The sequence below is a fragment of the Tursiops truncatus genome, chromosome 12, assembly GCF_011762595.2.
Source record: "Tursiops truncatus isolate mTurTru1 chromosome 12, mTurTru1.mat.Y, whole genome shotgun sequence".
In the NCBI taxonomy this organism is placed as follows: domain Eukaryota; kingdom Metazoa; phylum Chordata; class Mammalia; order Artiodactyla; family Delphinidae; genus Tursiops; species Tursiops truncatus.
This window is the reverse complement of record NC_047045.1, coordinates 86,024,659-86,047,239: the sequence shown is the minus strand read 5'-3', so window position 1 is coordinate 86,047,239 and position 22,581 is coordinate 86,024,659. Positions and strand designations below refer to the sequence as shown.

At 48.6% G+C, this 22,581-nt stretch overlaps 1 protein-coding gene across 1 annotated transcript in view; it reads left to right on the top strand.

Moving 5' to 3' along the window:
• Positions 1 to 18,722: 18,722 nt before the first annotated feature.
• PDE10A (phosphodiesterase 10A) overlaps positions 18,723 to 22,581 on the top strand; it is a 300,047-nt gene continuing 296,188 nt past the window's right edge. Inside the window, exon 1 of the mRNA XM_033867960.2 lies at positions 18,723 to 19,497. Within this exon, the coding sequence (XP_033723851.1) occupies positions 19,431 to 19,497 (67 nt within the window). The 5' untranslated portion in view covers positions 18,723 to 19,430. The remainder of the gene's footprint in view (positions 19,498 to 22,581) is intronic.

Here is a 22,581-nt window from a genome sequence, read left to right as displayed (position 1 = left end):
AAGGTAGCATTCCGTATTCATTGATCTTCATCATGTTTTCTTTAATGTGTCCTGGAGATCTTTCTAGATCAGTATATATTCCATTCCCCTGCTTGGCTGCCCCAGTGGTTATCTGATTAGAATATTACTATTTAAGAGCATTCAGACGATGCCCTGCCGGCCCACAGAGGCTGCTCTTAGCTGGGCTTCCTGCCTTAATTTCTAGTTGAGGGAAATCCCGCTAGTTGCCAGCTACCTATTCTGAGGCTTCGTCAACTGTGCCATTAAACCACTGAATACTGGTCCATATTAGAGGGGGCTGAGATAAACCTGTGGATTTGAGATCCATTGGAATTAATGCTCAAGTTAATTCCTCAGTTTGCATTTTCTTTCCCTTGACATTTCTTCAAAGGCATGTAAACCTACTCTGTTTAGGTTTTTCAAGTGCATCACTAGGGGAGAGATGCAGAAGCTAGACATAAGTCCCACTCTTGTGAGAAGATGTATACCCATACATGGTACCTGCTGTGTGTTGTCAGAGTCTCAGGTGAAACCACACCAGCAGTCTACATTTGTGGGACCCGCTAGCTGGCCCGGGCTGGTGGCTCAGGGCGGGATCTGTGGACTCGGTCAGTCCCAGCTCAAATCTCCGCTCTGCCACTTACCGGCTGTGACTGCGGTGAGCTCGTCACCTCTGTCCACCTCAGCCTGCTAGTCTTCACCTCATGAGGCTGCTGAATTGTGAAGAGTGACTATTTGGGAAACACTTAATGTCTGGCAAGAGTGAATCCTGCCTATAGCATTTGCTTAAATAATAAAAACCTCTCAGGGAACCTCAACCTCTGTATCTAAGGCTGCCCATCTGAGTGTGGAGCCAGCAACAGTGTTTCATGGAAGCACTGTGAGACAAAATATAAAAGAATGACTTAGAAAAGACAAAGCCTGCTACGTTATACAAATGTTAGTGCATCTCTGCAGTTTATACTTGGAGACAGAATCGTTTTAATGTCGGCCCCTCGGAATCACTACCAAACTAATGAACATTATTGAAAACTGCATCCTGCTAATGGAACTAGTGGGAAAGTTAAGGTGGTCGATGATATTTAAAGTAGTCTCACTGAGTGAAAACTTTTATTTCATGAACTTCTCGATTTTGCAGTTCTTCTCTTCTTAAGAGAGTGAAATACAAGGTATTGATGCTCATCTTTAATTTAAAGAACCGCTTTAGGTTCCCCTAGTTTGGCAACTTTGATCCGTAGTTAAGACATCTTCATAAGTGACGTGGAAATACAGCTTCCTCACAAAGAGCATGGCTTGGCCGGAGCAGCAGCCTGCCTGTGGGCATCGTGTGGGAACTTGCAGGGCGGGATAGGTGCTTTAAAGTGGCTGCAGGATGGGGTAGAGTGTAGGCGCGCTGGGGGGTGGATAGAAAGGAAGGCAGGTGCTGGGGAACAGCCATGCTCTGACTTGTTTTTGCTAAAACTTTGAATAGAGAGAATTTTGAAAGTCATTTAAAGAACTGTTGTTTTTGTTCTAGTGTTATTTATGTCACTCTCCTTAACATCAGACTGTTGTACATTTTCCAAAACGTTCCTGAAGCACGCATAATAGCATTCAGTGGAGAAGGTGGCTCTGCAGAGCGTTTAGGTAAGAGCTCACGCCTGGCTGGGCTGCGGAGGTCCTGTCCCATGAGAATGCTAATGCCCACAAGAGCCAGCAGACGAGTGGGTGATGCCCGTGCTCATATCTGTGCCCTGGTCTGAATGGCAAGCCTCCATTCAGACACTGCGTCCACCGCATCTCTAAGGGTTTTCTAAAAAGCACTTACAGAAATGTGTTGGAAACAAAAGGACAGATACAAATACAGCTTACGATTTGATTGGAAAAAAGGCTATTGTTCTTCCTACCACATGCATATATTACAGACCTTCGTGTTAGACATTGTTGTACTCTGCCCTCTCTATGTGTCATTCTAAATGCTGACGCTGCAAGAATTCAGTACTCACCCTAATGTTTAAAATAGGGCCAATAAGCCAGAGTCTGGGAGTAGAGCGTGGCCACGGCTCTGCCCTGAGCAGCAACAAAATGAGGGGCTCACCTGAAGGTAGGAGAGGCCTCATGTAGCAAGCATGGCGGCCAAGATGGGAAAGAGCAGACATGCAAGGAGAGCCAGACTCATGGGGAAATCAGATCCGGAAACGTTGCTGTCATCGTTCCCCAGGCACCGTGCCCAACATGAAAGACCCAAGAGTTTGCGGCTTGAGACTCTAAACACATCTTACGTTGGGACCCCCGAGGGCTCCTCGTGGGACGATGAGTGGTGCCTCATCAGACAAGTGTGACTGCAAAGCTAGTTCACAGGGGCCTTAGTAGGCAACGTGTGTGTGTGCGCGTGTGCGCGTGTGCACTTTTTGTTGTTTTTTTAATCTTTACCTGACTTTTCCTTTGGGATGCCTGCTGTCTGGGCTGTTTCCTAGAAGGCTGTGTTGGTGATGCCCCACCCGAAGGTCTTCAGTGTGTCCTGAATCACATTCTGTCTTGTTCATGCTGCATCTATCCACCTGTCACCTGAGATCTGTGTCACTACTCAGTAATCAGTCCCTTTCAGAAAACTACCCCCCTCATCCCGAGTTATTGTCTATACATCTTCCTGTCATCCATTCATTCAGCACATGTTTTAGTGAATACGTGCTGTGTGCCAGGAGCTGTGCTAAGTGTCAGATACAGTGATCCACACAGACCTGGTCCCTGCCCAACGTTTGCATTCTAGCGGGGGTAGGTGAGGGGTGAGGAGAGACCCAGATCAGAGGGCGCCCCGCCCAGACCTGAAGGTGCAGGTGCAGCTCGCCAGAAGCAGGGACGCACCAGCTGACATTAGCCAGATTCTGGACTGTCGCTGTTGATCTTCATGTTCCCAGGTGATGGTAAATACGGTGTCTACATGAATTGGGCTGTTTTAATAATTGGGGGAAAATCAGCCAGTCAAAAACTAGATCAAGGACAACTTAGCACGACTTCATCATGGCCATTGGAAACAGATTTTCCAGAGGGACACCCACCGTTCTGTGAGTGATTATACACTCCTCTGATGGCAATAAATGATTTCAGAAAAATTAAACTCCTTATCATTAATACACATGGACGGGTCATCAAGTTGGTTTAGGCGGTCGCTTACTTATCTACGCTTCTCACCCCCTCCAGTGGCTCTGTTAGGGCAGAGCACATAGTGGCGGCCAGTGCCTTTGTCAAACCCACCCATTTGGTCTACAGCTGCTGTTGACTCTGCAAAGGTCACACCTTTGCTAAGCTGATGCAGCTCAGAGTTGATTCTGAGTAAACGACAAATGTATTTCAAAACACTCATAGATGTTGCCTATATCCGTCCACAGTTTGCTGTTTTTAGAAGAAGGAGAGAAGTATATGTAATCACCATAGATTCCTTTATAGTTTTAAGGAAGTAGTAGTGGTATGCTGGCCCAGCATCCTCAATGTCACCTGGGGACTTATTAGAAATGCATATCCTCAGCCCCACGCCAGACCTGAATCAGAAGCTCTGGGGCAGGGCAGTCTGTTTTGCAGAGATCCTCCAGATGATTCTCAACCTCTGCTTTAAGGGAAAACACACACATACACACACATTTCCAAAACAATTATTATTATTGTTATTTTTTGTGGTACGCGGGCCTCTCACTGCTGTGGCCTCTCCCGCTGTGGAGCACAGGCTCCGGGCGCGCAGGCTCAGCGGCCATGGCTCATGGGCCCAGCCGCTCCGCGGAATGTCGGATCCTCCCGGACTGGGGCACGAACCCGTGTCCCCTGTAGCAGCAGGTGGACTCTCAACCACTGCGCCACCAGGGAAGCCCTAAATTGGCTTTTAAATAGAGCTAAAATACCACACCCCTCTTCTCTTCTCCCTTCTCCTGGCGTGCATTTTGGTCTCCCGACCTGTTGCGGTTGTTGCGGAATTCAGCTGAGATGATTGATAGGACAGCCCCTTATTCTGAACACCCCAGGCCACGGTTACCTGACATGACCACATGCCACACACTTAAAAAATACTATCAAAATACCCTTGGGAAAATTCAGGAGTCCCAAACTGATCCTTTCAATGGGATTTTTTCCTGGACAACCTCCCATCGTCTTTCATCTTCTAATGTACTCCTTAACATAAAAGAATCTGGAAAAGTCTGGCTGACTGCTTTAAAAGCTGACTGCTTTCTTCTCTTTCTAGAAGAAAACAGACCAGATCCTTGGGGATGACAGTTGATTTGGTGGCTGTTGCTAGGGTAAAATTTCTGCCACGTGTAAATAAGAATGTGATGCTAATTTATCATTCAAAGAGAATTTTTTTCTCTTTTGGTAAGGGCTAATGTGCAAAACCTGTTAGTACAAAGGGAGAAAGAGACAGAGAAGCTGAGTGTTGGCGGAGGAGGGTTGTGATCTAGTGAGTTGGCAGCGAAAGGGTTTGAGATTAAAGCAGCAAAGGACGCTGGCGGGGGCTGGGGGCTGGGGTTTGGCACCGAACACGCAGCACGAGAGAAAACTGTTGCCATGAGGCAAGCAGAATAGGAAAGGGAGACAATTTTTACTAACTTTATTTTGGAATGCAAATAAAATGGTTATGAGGATTTGCGCTTTCACACTTCCAGTTTAAATTTAAAAAAGAAATCCCAAAAGGTTATTGCTACGTAAGAGATAATACAGATGCATTTCCCAGAAATACAGAAGACCAAGTTCTGAATACAGGCTTAACAACAGGGAAGGAATCATGGGGAAGTGTTCTCCAGAGAAACAGAACCAAAAGCGTTGGATGGGGGGGAGGGGAGAGACAGAGACAGACAAACAGACAGGGAGGAGAGCCAAAGTCTCCCGGTGTAAATGTTAATCTCATCTAAAAGATGCCTTCCCTGCAACATGCAGACCAAACATGGGCACTATGGCGAGGCGAATTGATGTATAAGGTGAACCATTGCAGGAAGGAAGAGCATCGATAATTTAAGCAAGATTTTGTACTTTTTCTCTGAAAGTTGTTATCAAAACAGTTCCATTTCTTGGGAATAAGTTAGTGCCCGTCCTGTGGGAGGAGATGGCCCTTGGGGCCGCCAGTCACCTTCAGCGCTCTTTGAACGTCTTCTTTCACCCACTCCTGAGGTTACAGGCCCATCCTGACACACAGGGAAGGAAGCACAAATGGGGATTGTCACCTTGTCAGGCTCCTAGCACCTCCATCCTTCCAGAGCAATTCAGGAAAAAAAAATACCTGAAATGTGGATGATTTTTTTAAAAACAAAAGTCAGATCATGTGAGTCCACCAGTTCCCCCATTTCAGGAAGGAGGAAAACCAAGGTCAGTGGCCTAAACAGCTCGCAGGAGTGGGTCACCATTCTGTTTCTGCCTCCTGGCCACGGCCGCCCCTCCCCCCTCAGATCTGCTCCAGGCTCCTTTTTGAGAAGCCACGCACGGGTCCTTGTGGGGCCTTCACACAGACTGTTCCCTGGAGCACTCTTCCTCCCACACGCCACAGGGTCACCCTCATCTCCTCAGGTCTTGGCTCACACACCAGCCTCTTAGTGAGCCCCGCCCAGCCACTGCTGGAAATCTGCCAGCACCTCGACCCACCTCACTGTACCCGCCCCACCTGCCACATTACACAGTCGCCTTATTCGTGTTATTTGTGGCTCTGTATTCTCCATTCTGGAGTATAGGCTTCATAAGGGCAGCGGTTTGTATCTGTTTGGTCCACTCATGTATCCCAAGTGCCTGGAATAAGGCCTGGCACGTAGCAGACACCCAGTTAATTTTTGTCGACTGAACACGTGAGTGATTTCCTAGTGAGCCGCAACAGTTGGTGGTCAGCTGCCGCTAAATGCCTCACTCAGCATTTCTGGGTTTTCCTCATTGGCCTGATTGAGGCAATCTTGGGAAGGGATGGGAGTCCTTTCCACTTTGCGAATATCCTCTGGGGGCATCCGTGCATATGGGCACGCCAAGAGTATGTGTACATCTGATTTTAAATGGTCTTATTTCAGCTAAATATAGAATGTAAATCATCCAAGGAAAATTTGAATTAAATATATTAAAGACTTCTCTCTCCTTCTCAGTACACAGAAAATACTTAGAGAATTATGTACTTTACTCTTATCAAATAAAAATAAATCCTTACTTTAGACCCAGGCATAGGTAAGCACTGGTAATGACTTGCCAGCATGCAGTCTCATATTTTTTTTTTTTTGCGGTACGCCAGCCTCAGTGTTGTGGCCTCTCCCGTTGCGGAGCACAGGCTCCGGACGCGCAGGCTCAGCAGCCATGGCTCACGGGCCCAGCCGCTCCGCGGCATGTGGGATCCTCCCGGACCGGGGCACGAACCCCCGTCCCCTGCATCGGCAGGCGGACTCCCAACCACTGCGCCACCAGGGAAGCCCCATGCAGTCTAATTTTATTTACACTTTCCAGTGACTCAATGTGAAGTTCTGTGGTTTGGTCTCTTGGCTTCAGAAGTGTCTTCCAAAACAAAAACAAGCAAACAAAGCAGATACTTAAATCTCAAGCTTTCAAACGCATATAAAAAATGGCCTGTTTGCCGAAGAGCAAATTCACATTAAAAATATAGCCATCATTTCAGAGCAGGCAGAGATGTAGAGAAAACCCTGGACTATCAGATTATCTTGATGTCTTCACCTCTCTTCTTATCACCATGATGGCTTATTCTAAAAACTCCAGCTTGAAAACTTTGCTCCCTTTTTCCAGAAGAAAAGGCCCTGGTTGCAGGGATTTGCTGTGTGCTGTGGGCATCTGAATGGAGAGCGCTGAAACTCAGAGAGGAGGCCGAGGGCTGAGTGGGTAAGGAAAAGGCACTTGGAATGGAACCACCTTTCTCCGAGCTTCGAGAATTGGCGATGGGAGATGCCCACAAAACACATGAAGCATGCGTACCTGGAAGCCGGTGTTGAAAGTTAGTGTTACAGTGTTCACAGACTGTTGGCTGCACTCTGCTCTGTGGTCTCGTTTGGAAGAGCAATCTCTGGGCACTTTGAGTCCCGGTGGCTTCTGCCCTTCTTTTGTGAGAGGGTCAGTGGTTTTCTTCGGCCTGGTTAGGCCCTCAAGAATCATCAGTTAGGCTAGCTCATTAGCTAAAAACACAGTTCAGTCTGAGTTGTCTCATTTTATGGCCCTAAGTAGCAGGCCCCAGGCATGGGGCACTGGCTCTGTGTCAGGCATCCGTCTAACAGCCTCCATGCACTTTCTCTCTCAGTCCCCACAGTTACGTCTAAAATGACTTGAAAGAGCTGCCAGGGTGTGGCAGACCCAGGATTCAGAACCAGGCTGCTCTGACTTCACAGACCCATTTCTTTTTTCCCTTCTTTTTCCTTAGTAGTATTTCTGTCTGTTGAGTGCTTAGGACATGCCAGGCACCATGTGAGGCATTTCACACACATAGTCTTCCATAATTCTCACAGCAACTTTAGGAGGTGAATGCTATTATTGTTCCCACTTTCAGGATAGAAAACGACGCTCCGAGAAGTTCTGTATTTTGTCCAGAGACACACACCTGGAAGGCAGAGTAAGCAAGGTTTGAACCTGGGCAATTTGTCTCCTCAACAAAGACACGAGTCTGCAAAGCTCAGATTCTCCTTCCCCACCAGACCTTTATAAAGGTTGAGTATATACATGGACACAAAGAACACTTTAATTTAAATGTAAAATTAGAGATTTTACAGGCCACATACTTTCACTATAGCCAAAAAAAGATTAAAAATGATAATAATGTGACTGAACATATTCTTCACTACTTGGAAATTGATAAGCATACTCCTGTATAACCCGTCTATCAAAGAGGATATTAGAACTGAAATTAGGAATCTAGAAACATACGAAAGGGGGAATATTTTATTTTGAAGACCGTGGGATCCCCAGAAGTTCAATGTATGGAAGGAAATGCCTTCAATATGAAAGAAGAAAGACTAAAAGGAGCTGAGAACACATCATAACAAAGTAGAAAACAGACAAAAAATGAAAGCGCAAAGAGAGAATTCAGAACAGCCGAAACTAATAACATATAAGAGAAAGTTCAAGTAAATACGGAAGCTGAGTCTTTGAAGCTGGAAGTGGCTGAGGTGGCCTGAGTTGTGGGCGGGGCCTCAGCATCTCTGAGGGGCCCTCTTGCCGCCATAGTATGGGAGCTCCTGCTCTTTGAGGACCTTAGCCCCCGTCTTTCCAGAACTGACAAAGAAGCTGCATTGGTCTAATAGAGCCAAACCTGCTACGGCATGAAAGGAAACAATTAAAAGTACTTGACGGCTCTGCTTTTCTTAGTTTGGAATAGTGCGCCTCACAGTGGGGTTACAGGTTCCTGACATGTGATGCTGGCTTTTGTAAATCAGATTCCACTTAAATGCACTTGGGAAGCTTGCACACAATAGGGAATCTGCGTTCCGTTCACCTGTAATGGTGCATGTCCTCTTCCCTTCCCATAGTCTCCTTTGTCTACTGATAAAGTTGTATGTTCTTCAGAGTTGTGCTGTGCTTGCTGACTGCTTATTCGGCAGATAGGCCATGATTTATAGACCCTCTTTAAATTCTTTGCCACTCAAAGCTCATGTATCACCACTGATTTGGGCTTTTGGGAGGCAAGCTTTTGGATTCGTCTGTTATTACAAACTTTGTATTTTGTGATTGTGAATCTACGCTTTTACTTTCCAGTTAAGATCTGCCCTCCCAGATAGACTTCACAAACCGTTCCCCCATCTAGCCTGTACTACCACAATAACAATGTCACAGTGCAATTACCAGCACAGGAGTTGTGATGGTAATTCTTCTACCCTATTATGTTTTAAAATAAGATGTGACTTATAAAACAAATGAAAGATTTGAAAATTAAATTCTTTTCACTAATTATGCTTTCTTCAGAGTTATACTGTGTTCAGTAACTGTATTCTGGGTGAATTCACCTAGAAATGACAGTTCTGGGACATGTGAAGTGTTTGGTTCCAGATTTAATTGCCGTGAGCAGTGTGGGCCCACTGCTGTTACCTTATTTTAATCTGCTGTAGAAGGAAGTGGGGAAGGACTCTTTTATACCCAACAAAGACTGGCAACTCCAGTAGCCACAGTGAAGTGCTGGAGTTATGTTAAAAGGCTTTGGTCGAGCTAGAAGCCATTGCTTTGTAGGATCATTGACCCAGGAGATGTATATGAGTAATGCATACTTGTATGCAGTTAATGCGTTTCTGGTAAACTTTGTGGAAGTACTCTTTTTTAAAAAATTTTGTTAACATCTTTATTGGAGTATAATTGCTTTACAATGGTGTGTTAGTTTCTGCTTTACAACGAAGTGAATCAGCTATACATATACATATATCCCCATATCTCTTCCCTCTTGCGTCTCCCTCCCTCCCACCCTCCCTATCCCACCCCTCTAGGTGGTCACAAAGCATCAAGCTGACCACTACCAAATGTAAAACCGAAAGCTAGTGGGAAGCAGCCGCATAGCACAGGAAGATCAGCTTGGAAATATTCTTTTTTATAATTAGAATCAAGTTCTAAATGCACGATTCAAAGGGGGTACTTTGAATCATAGATCTATCACTTTGTATTGCTCTCTCTTCTGAAAACTTATTTATATTGGATTTGTTTAAATCAAAGTTCAAAACACAAAATCAGACTTCACCTGTATTTTATGGTTACTTAAGAAATAAGATTTGACTGCAAACAGATGGATCGATTTTCATAGCATGTATACTAACCCAGCTATAAAGTCGGCCTATGTAATGCTAAGCTTGCTTTTATATCAGAAGAGCATTTTAATTGAGCCCTCTTGAAAGTGATCTCACCTTAATATATACAAAAATTTGGAAATACTGAATGCAGACATCCTGGAGAATAAAGCACACATTACATACCTAAAGGGGAAATCAAAAGGCCTAATTTGCTTTCTGTAGCTACTTTTCATCAGGTTTATAATTCGTGTGCAAAGTCTACAAATGGACCTAAATCCCAGCCCATAAAAGCCACCTCTGAGGACTGTTACGTGCAGTTATGGGAGGTAAATTAACTGTCTTTGAGGGCAGTCACAGTGAACACACTCATGGAGAGACACAGAAAATAGTCACGTCAAGGGGGCAGAATGAGCAACCTGTTCTCTCCTGGGCTGACTTAACTCACAAGTGCTGTGTGGATGGCACATGATCAGTTCCTGAGTTAAGTGGGCGGGAGTACCTGGGCTGCATCGACGCTCTTCAGGGTTAGACATACTCTGTGATCACTCCTGGGGTATCATGCTCATTGTCTCCCGAAAAAATTAAATTACCAAGTTTGCCAGGCTTGGGAAATGAGGGTCGGGGAAATTTAATCAACATAGTTAAAAAACAAAGCAAAACAAAACAAAAAACAAAACAAAAGCCAGAAGAGGGTTTCACTGTAGCCTATCATTGGGTGATATTCACGAAAACAAATAGACTTTGGGAATTTATAGCAAAGATCATCTGCTCTTTATTCTTTAAAAATAGTGAACTTCTTTTTGCCCAAAAGGGTGATTTAACATTGACACATTGAAAACCTATGAAATCCATCTCTTTACTATTGTAGCGTAATGTGAAAGGTAGGCCATGGGTATACAGTATCCGTGTGTTAAGACTCCAGCAGTTAGCAAGAAGGCAGGGGAACACGGTCAACAGAGACACCATGCCGCTATCAGATAATATGATCAAGGTCTCCTTCATGGTGGGACCCTACCGTAATTCATTTAAAGGGGCCCTGCCGCATGAAACTTCTCCGTTTGTTTGCATACATTTGTCTCCGTTCTTGTTCCTCATGTAAGGCGTGTATAGTGTCGGCAGTTTGGGGTATGCTAAGACCCCAGGGATTGTAGGCCCTCTCTATCACCTGTAACCTGGGCAGCTTACCCAGAAATGTTGCCACCGCTTTTAGGTAACTCCAGAAACAAGGAATAAGGCAGTCATAGGAAACACTCATGTTTAAATTAAGGTGACTATATCACCATTTATTTGTCAGTTATATAAGATTGTCAGGTAAAAGTCACAGTCATTTAAAACTTGGTTTTAATTGTTCAGTTTCATTTTTTTAACCAAGTAGAATTTTTCAGAATGCACGTTAACATTTCTAAACGTTTGTTATCAAATGAGTTGAATCTGGGTTAATGATGTTCCACTGTCTTTCTCAGTGCACCTGTGGTGAGGACTTTACACTATGGATGGGAAAACAGCAGCTGAATGGTAACTATGGTATAAATGCCTTAAAGCCACCCTTTGTTTTCTGTATTTCACTCAAACGCATTTTTTGCTGACTCATATTAAGAAGTGTATTAGGTCTGCACACGGTATATGTCAGCCTGTACACCATCGTGGCTCACGAGGCTCATGTCCGGACCAGAGGTCCACCCTCACACCCTTTGGAAGGAGAAGATGGGCAAAGTCTACACAGAACGTGCCACGTTACTCGCCCCTCTGAAGCTCTCTGTGTCTGATTCCCCACGAGCCACCCTAACCATCCGTGTGCGGCAGGATTGTCTTCCTGGCCCCTGCCAGGTGGTGCAGCTTTAGCAAATGCAGCTTCCAGATGTTCCCTTCCTGCCCTGTTCAACCACAAGTGTACAGACTTGGGCTTGGGCCAGCTGGGTCCTTTAAAAAAAGGACCAGCGTAACATGGAAAGCAAAGCTAACAAATTATTTAACGCCACTTAACCTTGGTGTGCTCTTCTGTAAAGATGGCATTTGCCTTGTGGGCCATAGTGATGTCGCTCAGCTGGAAGCTCTCAGGGCCCAGTAAACTGAAGAAAAGTAAAACGGAGATTTATTACGGAGATGTCCAATCAGGAGGATACGTGGCTTTTTAGTATATTTTTTCAGCTAGGGTTGATACGCTAAATAGTTGGGTTTTGTTGCTGATAGCAGTGATGGTGGGTTATGTGAGTAGGGCAAGCGTCCTTACAAAGGACTGTTTTTTAAAATACTTATTTATATGGCCGAGCCGGGTCCTAGTTGCGGCACGCGGAATCTTCGTTGTGGCATGCAGGGTCTTTAGTTGTGGCATGTGAGATCTAATTCCCTGACCAGGGATCGAGCCCAGACCCCCGCATTGGGAGCACGGAGTCTTAGCCACTGGACCGCCAGGGAAGTCCCCCGTAGGACTATTTTGAACACCAGTAGGCAGAGTATGGATTAACGTGCCAGGAGCACGAGACTCCTGGGTGGAGACTTCTGGAAATTCCCTGTGGAAATCTCTTCCTGTGGAAATTTCTCCCTCTCCTGGAGGGAGAAAGAGGGAATTTTCACACACACCGTTGCAGAAATCTAACTGGAGACCGGGGATCAGTGAAGGGGCAGATTTGAACTCAGGGGACCTCCAGGTGCTTGGCCAGCACTCTCCTGTCCTCTGTCTGAAACAAGGAAATCCTACCACGTCACTGCTCACAGGTCAGGAGCTAGTGTGAATGCGGATGAGCTCCCTGGGGAGGAAAGCCCACTTTTTGACATTGCTTTTGTTGATGACTGCAGTATGAATTAGTGCAGAAGATAAAACAAAATTACTAACCCACCCCCCCACTCTCAACCAAACAAAAGGGATGTGTCCAGAGGTTATGGAAGATACATTGTCTCAGCTTCCCCTTTCTTCTGCCACAGGTCTCTGGCTTTGGGTCAAGTCACACAGACAGCAAGTGTGGCTGAAAAACCAAGGCTGCTTACCTTTTGGCTTCTGTTTGCTTTTTTCTGTGATAAGAGTCCTTTCAAAATTCTAGTGATCGTTCACAACGTGTCGCTTTTCCAGACTCCGGATGGTGTGTATGTCAACAAGGAGGGATGACTTAGTCTGGACAAGGACCGTCTGTATCATAAAACCTGAATCCTGAGAACAGTCTGGGCGCCGTGTGTCTAACATGCGTAGCGCGCGTCAGCAGCCCAGGGCGCTGGACGGCCGCATGAACCTCTCGCTCCATCTCCTTTTTCCTTTGGGCACTTTTGTAAGAGGAGCTCCGGGAAAAACCTGTCTTTGTAATAAGTCAAGGCCTGACGTCAGAACAACTCACCCGTGTGAATGAACGTGGCCTCTGCTGCATGCCCTTAAATGCCCATCCGATACTGGTCCAGATCAGAACACTTGTGCCCCAGGCCATGCCGTGGTTTCTCTTGTTTTGTTTTGAGATGAACAGAAAGGAATCACATTCTCTGGATTAAGTGAGCCATTTTGATCCTAATTTTTGAGACAAATCCGTAAGAGTCAACAGTTTTGCTTTTTCCCATAACTGCATCATAAACCCCTTGTATAAATGTCAAGGCACATTGTAAGAATATGGCTATTAAAATAATGTTTGCAAGGAAAGGATTCCCAAACCACAGATGAAGACCTGCTTATTTCAAATGACTTTAACAATACACAGTTCAAATATCACATGATAATTTGTGTGGGCGCTAAGGTACTCATCATGGGGGGACAGAGTTAGTAGGAATTTTGACAACCTTTTATGAAACTCTCTGCTCGTTGTATGTCAGGTGGTCGTAGGGGTCAGAGAATCTAAGCCATTCCCTAGCTCATCCTTTTTATCCCTGATGCCCCCATGGTCACGTTCTACTTAAGTGCTTTAAATTGACTTGGCTCTCTTAAAGAAGTATTTCTTTCGTTTAGGCCTTTTATGTATATAATTATATATAAATATATGTAATCTCTCATTCAGCTTCTGTGTGACTCTTAAGACAGCCTCAAAGGAAATTGATTATCGGACTTGTGAAAGTTTGGTGATAGTGTTGATTATTTAACCAGAACTCACTGTTGTGTTCTACTTTGTGTGTTTTTGAGAAGTGAAAAACTGCTTCAGCATTCTACAAATCTCAATGGGTTTCTAAAGTGATTCAATATTTTTTTAAATGGCAACATTTTCAAAATTTAGTTCTGTGTCATAACACAGTAGTGCTATATAAGAAAGTAAATGCTCACAGGGTTATCACAGGAACTTTGTATTGATTATATAACTTAAGCAGGCCTTTTAACTGCAGTCTCCTAGGGTCTAGATATTCACAGCCATTAAGCGGAGCTTATTTTCATGAGGGAATTAAGTGTTTGCTCTTGATTAATGAAAATGTCTACTTGATTTTGTTATTCATCAAGAGGCACACTTACCCCCTTTTCAGAAGGTATGGATACCTAAGGAGATTTATTTGGAATATTAATGTTTTAACAATTGGCCTGTTATCAAAAACATTCCCTCATTGAAAATTAAACACTATTTTGGCGTTTTTTAATGAAAAATAATATAGTGTTGTTTAATAACATAAAGCAGTACTAAAATTGTAGTTTTCTAGTTAATTTGTTTGGATTCATAAAAATAATTCAATCAAAACTGCAGATTTAGGAATATTAGGGCTGAAGAAGTTGTTTTCATCAACTCTGGTCTATTTTCAAGGCAGTCCCATTCAGTGTCTTGACTTTATGATAATATTTTTCTTACTAAAATTATAATGCCCTTTTTAAAAAATAGGCCTGACTACAACAGTACTGTAAGAATGGACCTGTCACTTTAGTCAAGATTTGTTAGCAACGATGCTAATAGAAACTTGTAATCAGTTGGCATGCAGGTGACAGGTAGGGGAGCGAACACTGAGTGCCTCTTGTGTGCTGGCCTTTATGAAAGGTTATGAGTGGCAAGAGAAGCGTGACTTCCAATATCAGGCTGTTTAAAATAAAATTGTCAGTGCAGATTATACGTGCATTAAATTTCTTAAGAGGTTTAGTGCAACACGTTCATATATGCAGATAAAATGCATTAGTTCTAGGAGTCTGGACAGCAAAGCTATGATGGATTGCGGATGAGAAAAATTAAAGGAGGCTTTGAGAAAGAAAAACGTAGAACTAGTAGTGAGGGATTTGGGGGACTGGGGAGGGCATGGATTAGTCCCTGGCAGCTGAACTCCACTTTTAACATGCCAGACAAGGAATAAGTTATCTTATTAGAATGCAGAGAGTTTGTGTGATATATGTTGATAATTGACTAGCAGTTAAATGGAAAAGTCTGACACATGTTTCTGTTGAGCTTGGGAGCAAAAGACATTTGCTTATGAATTATTTTGCTCTGATAGCTGTGTATTTTAAATAAGTCACAAAAATTAAAATCAAAGTAAAAAGAATGTGTCTTTTTATAGACCTTATCTATATAAATAGAGGAGTTTAACGTTTAATCAATCTTTGTCTTATATCTTTATAAAGGTTACTAGCATTTTAAAAGTGAAAACAGATTATTCAAAAATCAGTTAGCACTGTAAAATTTACAGCTGTAAGCACTAATGTTAAAAGTTGTAAACTAAAATCAATTAAGACGCAGGCCCACATGTTGACCAAAGAGTTCATAAAATATTAATTATATTTATTGTAAACCTACCTCTTAGGCTATTAAAAGGGGTTCATGGTTCAATTATCATAAATAAATTTTATAATTTTATGAGAAAAGCAACATTTTAACATTTCTTATTCTCTTCCTTGACCCATATTGTAAAATGTTTTTAAGAACATATCTTTCAAATTAGATAATAATCAGGCAGATATTGTTTCCTCTATATATGAATTATTATGCATAAAATACTAAAATTAATATAGAATTAAAGTAATTGAAAAATAACAGCATATGGAAGAATACTTCGAGAATTTAAATATACTTATAGTTGCATAGGTCACTAATATAAGGTTTCATTACCGATATCAATTTCTTCCTTGATCATTTTCCTTGCTAAAGGGCAGAGACAGATGCTTTACATTCTTTTGAAATGCTGAACTACTAGTAATGATCATCATAATTTTGGCACCTTTCCTGGTGTTAGCCTCCCTCTTAATATTCTTTTAGTTTTTATTCTTTGCAGTGCGGGCTGGCGTTTCTTCAACTGAGAATGAGGAAGATTGTTCATTTCACAGAGGGTGCACAGTCGTGGTGTGACCTTCTGCCATTGCTCTTCTTTAGCTGGAGTTACAGCTAATAATTTCAGTTGTGCTTAAGCTGTGTTGTAATCTGGTAACATTTTGACATATAGCTAAATTGCTAATTTTATGGGGGCTATCAGAATGCAGAGTGCACTTAACTGTGAGCCAGCGTGTTTATTCCTAAAAGGCTTGGAGTAACAAATGTTTAGTGACAGTCTTCTTCTGACATATCACTAAGGAAGCTCAAAGCAAAGGAAAAGAATCCCCAAGAAACACATTCTACAGGTGTTGGCAACACCTGAACACAGGGGTGAGTGACAGCGCCTTTATGTCTATGTGTTTGTAATTTACATCTTGACTACACAATATTTGATGAAGAAAGGAACTGTGGCTGGGCGCCTGTTAGGCTTATATTAACAGAAGTGGACTCCAGCATTAAGTAGGGAGAACACTTAACAGATAGATGTAACCGATAATCAGTAAACTCCTCATCGTGTTTCTTTTCCGTTGTCAGGCTTTGTCGTTTTTAATTTGTCCAGGAAATGTGTGCCTTCCAGCAATCATTTGGAGAAAAGAAGGAAGAAAAATAGAAAGAGGTTTCAGTAACCCAAAAAAGGGTTACTGAAACTTCTAAAGTTTGCGTCCTGGTTTAACAAAGAACCGGAGAACAAATATTTGATGTTTTCCATCCCGCGCCCTGCACCCTGCGCTCCTACGGCTTAATTCAAGTTAAAGGCAAATTTTCTTGTAACAGGAAAGTCACTTTAATGACTCCAGAAAGGCAACTAAAGAAACTTAAACGACAAGTAGAAACATTTTGCCTGTAAAAGAACGAACGGTAAACACTCCAAGGAGAAACACGTCCTCCCCAAACCTGCGGGCAGCCCAGGACACCCTCCCCGCGGGGCCGAGTGCTTAGCCCGCGCGAATTGCCAACTCTCAGGAAAGTAACAGGTGTCAGAGCTGCGCGGCCCAGAAACGTCAGCCTGGAGGCTGCAGCAGCAGACCAGGCAGCACGGCTCGGTCGTTGTCGTTTCTTCTTCGCCGGAAAAAAATTGCAAATGCCACGGGCAAAATCCCCCCTCAGTAAGGTAAGAACCACCAGAATCTTTTGCTTCTTCCGCAAAGTTACGAATTCCGATCCAGTGAGTGCCAGGGTCGGCGCGCGTTAACAAGCGACGGTCCGAGTCCGCCCCGCAGTCGCGGAAACGCCCGGGTACTTTGGAGAGGGAGGGGAGCCGCACAGCCTCCCAGGCGCCCCACCGGCCCAGTTTGGTGCAAATACCAGTATGCCCTTTTCCACTGTGGGTGTCTGGATGGGAGTGGGGAAAAGCAGACCAGGGAAGAATCTGGAGTACGTTTCAAAATAAAAACACCAGACTACTGGACGGAGGGAAGAAAAAGTTGAGGGCGAGAAAAGACCCCCCAGGCCAAGCGCACACTGGGGCCCCGGGCCCTGCGTCACCGGAGCGGCTGCACCGCCGCGCACGCCTAGCGCTCAGGTGACCGCCTTGACCTTCGCGGAAGCTGGGCATCGGCGCGCGTGCTGCAGTCCTGGGAAGGTGACCTAGTCCAGGGAGTCTGGACAGCCCGTCCCACCGTGGGTCAGCAGGCCCGCCGCCCCGGCTCAGACCCGGAGCGCTGCGGGGGCCCCGCTGCGCTCGCCTGCCGGACACCGACACCAGCGCATCCGTGCGTGCAGCGCTCCAACTTTCCTAACTTCTGGCAGCCGCTCCTGGTTCTGAGCTTCCATTGGGCGGCACAGTTCTCTTCAGTAGCAACCGTGTGGATTGGGGCTGGGGAAGGAGAGACGGGCCGTTGTCCAAGAAAGCCAAAGGTGAGGACGCGGTCCTGAAGGCTTTGGAGTGATGGTCTCCTAGTTTTTAACCAAGGGCAGCCATAGTTTGCCCTTTCCATTCTCTAACGTGGCCGGGGCAAACTGGGTTGTGCACACAAAGTTCCCTATAAAGGGAGTACTGGGGACGAACCAGGTTTCTAAACCTTAGCTTATTGGAAACAGTATGCCTTGAAGGGAACGCCAACCAAATGTCTTGAGTTTGCACTCTCCTGGGAGCTCTGAGCACAGCTCAGTTGGAGCTGCTGGCCCGCCATCAGTAGGGCTCCCGGGCTCGGGCACGGAACAGGCCGACGTGGCTCGCCCAGCAGTGCACAGCTGGAGCGGCTGCAGGGCGGCGGGTACCGAATGCGGAACACTAGGATTTGAGAACGCCTCGCAGAGACGCAGCGTTTCTCGGTCCTCCCTCCCGGGCCTGGGGCGCACTGTTAGCAGAGAGCCGCCGGGGTGCGGGGCCCGGCGCGTTGAGGCCGAGAAGCTGCGGGGCGCGCTACGTGGGCGCGGGCGGTGGCGGCGTGGGGAGCGCCAGCTCCGCCAGTGGGCGTCTTCTGCAGCCGCTGCCGCCTCCACGGGCAGCGGCACTGCGGCGCTTCTCTCCGCTGCTTTCGAGCAGTCGCGGAGGCTCCGCCAGCGGAGCGCTCACACACCACGCCACGCTTGCTCGGCAGCCCCTCGCCCCGGCCCGGAGCACGCCTCAGGTCCTCCCACACCCAGGGCGGAACACGACGTGAAGACCGGGCCGAGAGGGAGAGAAGGGCTAGATTGACTGTCGGGCCGAGTGGCCTCGGAGGGCTGGTTCTGAGGGGGCGGAGCCCGCCGAGTCCCGGCCCGCCGCGCGCCCCTCCTGCCCGCGGCCGGCCCTCACCGGCGGCCCGAGGAGGAGGGCCATGGTCGGCCCCGTGGAGCCGCTCGTTCCCCGCCCCCAGGCCCCCCTGCCCGCGGCCGGGGACGAGCCCGGCCCCGGCAAACTCCGCCCGGATCCCGGGGGCAGCGCAGCCGGCGGGGGGAGCGCAGCGGTCCAGGGCCCGGCCCCCGAGTAGCCTGGTCGCGGCCGGGCCGAGCGCGCCGTGTCCCCGCGCCCTCCCCCCTCTTCCGCAGGCCGCGCCAGCCCCGCGGGGGGCCCCGGCGCCCTGCCTGCGCGCGGCGGCTGGGTCGCAGCCCGCGCTCCCTCCGCGCCAGCCTTCTCCTCCCCTGTCCGCTCCTCCACTCCATCTTCCTTTTACTTCTGGCCGCCGCCCCCTCCGCCCCCTCCTTCTCTTCTCCCCTCCTCATCTGCCTTTCACTTCCCCGTGCGTCTCCCAGGAAGGGAGGGCGCGGCGGCGGCGGCGGCGGCGATGCTGGCGGCGGCGGAGGAGGAGGACAAGAGGCAGCTCCCTTGAGCGTCCCCCCCGGCAGCAGTCACCGCGGCGGCGAGCGGCGGCGGCTCTTCCTCTCCCCTGCGCTCCAGGGCTTGCTGCTGCCAGCTCGCGCCGGGCCCCGGCCGCCGCCGCCGCCGCCCCGGCTCCCGCTCGGCCCGGCGGTCCTCCGCGCGGGCTCCCACGGCTTCCCGGGCGCCGGCGGGGGCTGCCCCGGCCCCGGCCCCGGTCCCAGCCTCGGCGGCGGCGGCCGAACTCCGCGGTGGCCGCGAGGCGCCGGCGCCGCCCTCGCCGCCGCGTCCCCGCTGCTTTTCGGTTCCGACATGGAAGATGGACCTTCTAATAATGCGAGCTGCTTCCGAAGGCTGACGGAGTGTTTCCTGAGCCCCAGTAAGTGCCTGGCTCCACCTTTCCCGCGGTGGGCGGCCGGCAGGGTGCGTGTGCCCGGAGAGTTTGGCGGCCCGCGGGCTTCTCTGGAGGGGCGGGGGGCTCGGCCAGCGGCGGGACACCGGGGTTTCCCAGGCTCCGCGTGCGTGCGGGAGAAGGGTGACCGGGAGAGCGGCGGGAGCCGAGCGTTTACAACAGGACGTGCTGCCCGCCTCGGGGTCCCGGTGCTGTTTCTGGCCACGCTTGCCCTGCACGTCTTTATACTCTCAACTCTGTGGCCACTGACGCCAGGCTCCTCTCTTTAGCCTGCGGCCACTAGGCTGGAGTCGAGGCGCTTCTTTCCGCTTGGGGTCCCGCCCGCTGCGTCCCCAGGATAGGGGAGGGCAGGCCAGGGCCCCGGGACCCCGCGCTCCCAAACGTGAAGGCACTCGCGGTTCCCCGGGCTGGGTGTCGGCGCCTGGCCGCTCTACCCCCGGTCCCCTCAGTGACCCTGTTCCAGAGCGTGGACTAGCCGCGTGGAAGTGGGTGCGCCTCCGCCGAGAGTCCACTTTCTCTAGATCCTGGGGGTTAGCTGGTGGTCGGGATGGTAAGGGGAAGGACAATGGGGCGTGAGGGTGGAGGCGAAAGGTGCCGCCGGTTCGGATCCCGGCACCCCCCAGCCCCCACCCCGGGATCACGGCCACTCCGCCTCCCCAGCCCCGGGATCGGGGCTGAGAGCGCGCTGGAGCAGGGGTGGCAGAAGGCGTGTCACGGGGGAGGGGGACAAGACTGAGCAGAATCGTCAAGGCAGATATTTGCTAGAAGGCAGGAGGCGGGAGATGTTAAGGGAAGAGGCGCCGGGTGCACAGAGGAGGGGGTCGCCGTTGTCTTGGATGGAGGGCGAGCGAGGTGAGGACCGGAGACCTGGGGCGGGGCGGGGAGGGAGGTCGCGCCCGCGGAACACCGGGCGACTCCGGCGCCAGCCGGGGCGGGCGTGGCCCCTCGAGGCCCTAGGCGCGGGGCTCCGGCGCCACCGTCCACCGCGTGCGCACCCGAGCCTTTGTCTGCTTCTCGCCGGGGAACCGCGTTTCCGCGGCGCCTTCTCCAGGCAGACTCTTCCAGGGTTGCTGTTGCGGCTTCCGTCTCCCATCTGCCGCTCACTCCCCAGTCCCGGCCGGCCCGCGCCTCCTGGGTACTCGGGGTCTAACCCCTCCTCGCGGCCCGAACTTGTCTGGGCTCACCGCCCGTAGGGCGCCTTTGGGGTGCAGCCCCTGGGAGTGCGAGCGTGTACTGTGCTGCCTGGCGCCCCCACCCCCTCCCCGCCCAGCCCCGCCCCGCCCCGAGATCCCGCCTCCCTGGCGAGGTTCAGTCCGAGGGGGCCGCGTGGTCCAGCGGCCTCTCGCTTGCTGGCTGTGTGGAGCCGCTGGCGGCTGTCTCTGCTCATATCTGCCGGTGGACCCGATAGGACATCGGGGCGTGGGCCCTGGACTCGCAGCTGACTCCGCCATCCTGTAGCCTCCCGTAGTCTGACCCGCACAGCAGCTCCCAGGGGTCTGCCTCCCTTGGGCCCCACCTGCGGGTGTTGATTAATTCAGAGATGTTGCGGTTCAGGGAGGACATGGACTGGGCAGGAGTGGCCTCGCCAGCTGCCCTTGGATGTGTTAGGAATGGACATTTTTATTTGCTGAAACAGAGCCCTAGTGGCCGTGAACTGAATGAAGGTTGCGGGAGAGGACGGAGCTCCCAACCAGCTCTGACTTGTGTTGGGTTAGTCTGGGGCCTGGAATTGGGGCTCCTGTCTTCCCCCCTTCTCCTGCACTAGTGATTTCCTTCTGTAAAAAATAAACATCTACTCTTTACAGTTGGCAGCTGGTGGGGTAGGAGGAGTGAGGGTGTGCGGGTCAGAGGCCGCCACATCTTGCATTGAACGTTTTGGTAAGAAGGCTGTGCTAGGGAGACCAGCTGTGCAGGGGTTTTCCTAAAACGAAGTTTCTGTTTGTATGTTGTTACTGCTGTTTGTCTAGGGTGGGGCAGGTTGTGAGGGATACTGGGGAGAAGAATAAAGATGAACAGCTCAGGTGGGATGGAGATGTCCTAGGGGAATCCCTAGCAGGCTTTCCTTTTGGAGAGACAGAGGACCCGGAGAAGAGGGCCATCTGACCCCATTTCCCACGCCCCTCACCTCTGTGGGGAGTTCCCACAGGGAGAAGCCCAGTGAATATAGACTCAGGAGTTGTTGGGTTTTTTTGTTTGTCTTTTTCTCTAACCAAGTCACAGAGAGGTAGCTTGGGGTTTGAATAGGAACCAGAGGTTATAAAAATCTTCTTTGGGATGTTACTAAGGTAGTAAATACTAAGGTTCTTTTAAGTAAAATCTATTATTAGACCCACCTCACTGCAAAAGTGGAAAAAGGCTAGATGGCGACTTTAAGGACCATTGCCAGTTTCTGCTCTGACCCTGTATCCTTCACGTTGGGGGACTCTGTTTCTGTCTGTTGCTGAGTGACAAGCCACATTTGTGTGAATGACTGAAGTACCTGAAGCTTGGCAGACTTTTTTGATATTTGTCAATAAAAGTGAGTCTTTTTGAGAAAACTTCGGAATTCTGGAAGAATGGAAAAATGCCCAAGCATATACAGATGTGTCGTGATTGGCGCATGTTTATTTCTTTTTTTTCCCTTTCAGTTTGATCTCCTCTAGGTCTAACAAGCAAGTTGTCATGTAAAGGCTGCTGGGTCCAACTGTTGTTTGTAGGAATGCCTGCTTTTTATCAGCATCAAAGAGCAAAATTGTGTTTTAAAAGTATAATATCCTAGTTCCATTCCTGTCCATTTTGGCTCACACAGATTCACTGGTTCGCTCAGTAACGCACAGAGCAAACACTTACTAAGAGCTACTGCCACTTGCCAGGCGCTGCCCTAGCCGGGCTGAGGTCTAAGAGGACGTCACCCACCAGGAGAAGAGAGCTCCTAGAAGCAGGTGCAGCATTGATGCCCAGTGCTAGAAGGGTCAGTGGTCACTCTACATCCCTATCAGGGTGTTGCTGACTTCACCTCATCTGCCGTCTACCTTTCTTTGCTGACCTCTGAGCTTGTCCTCAGGCACTGGG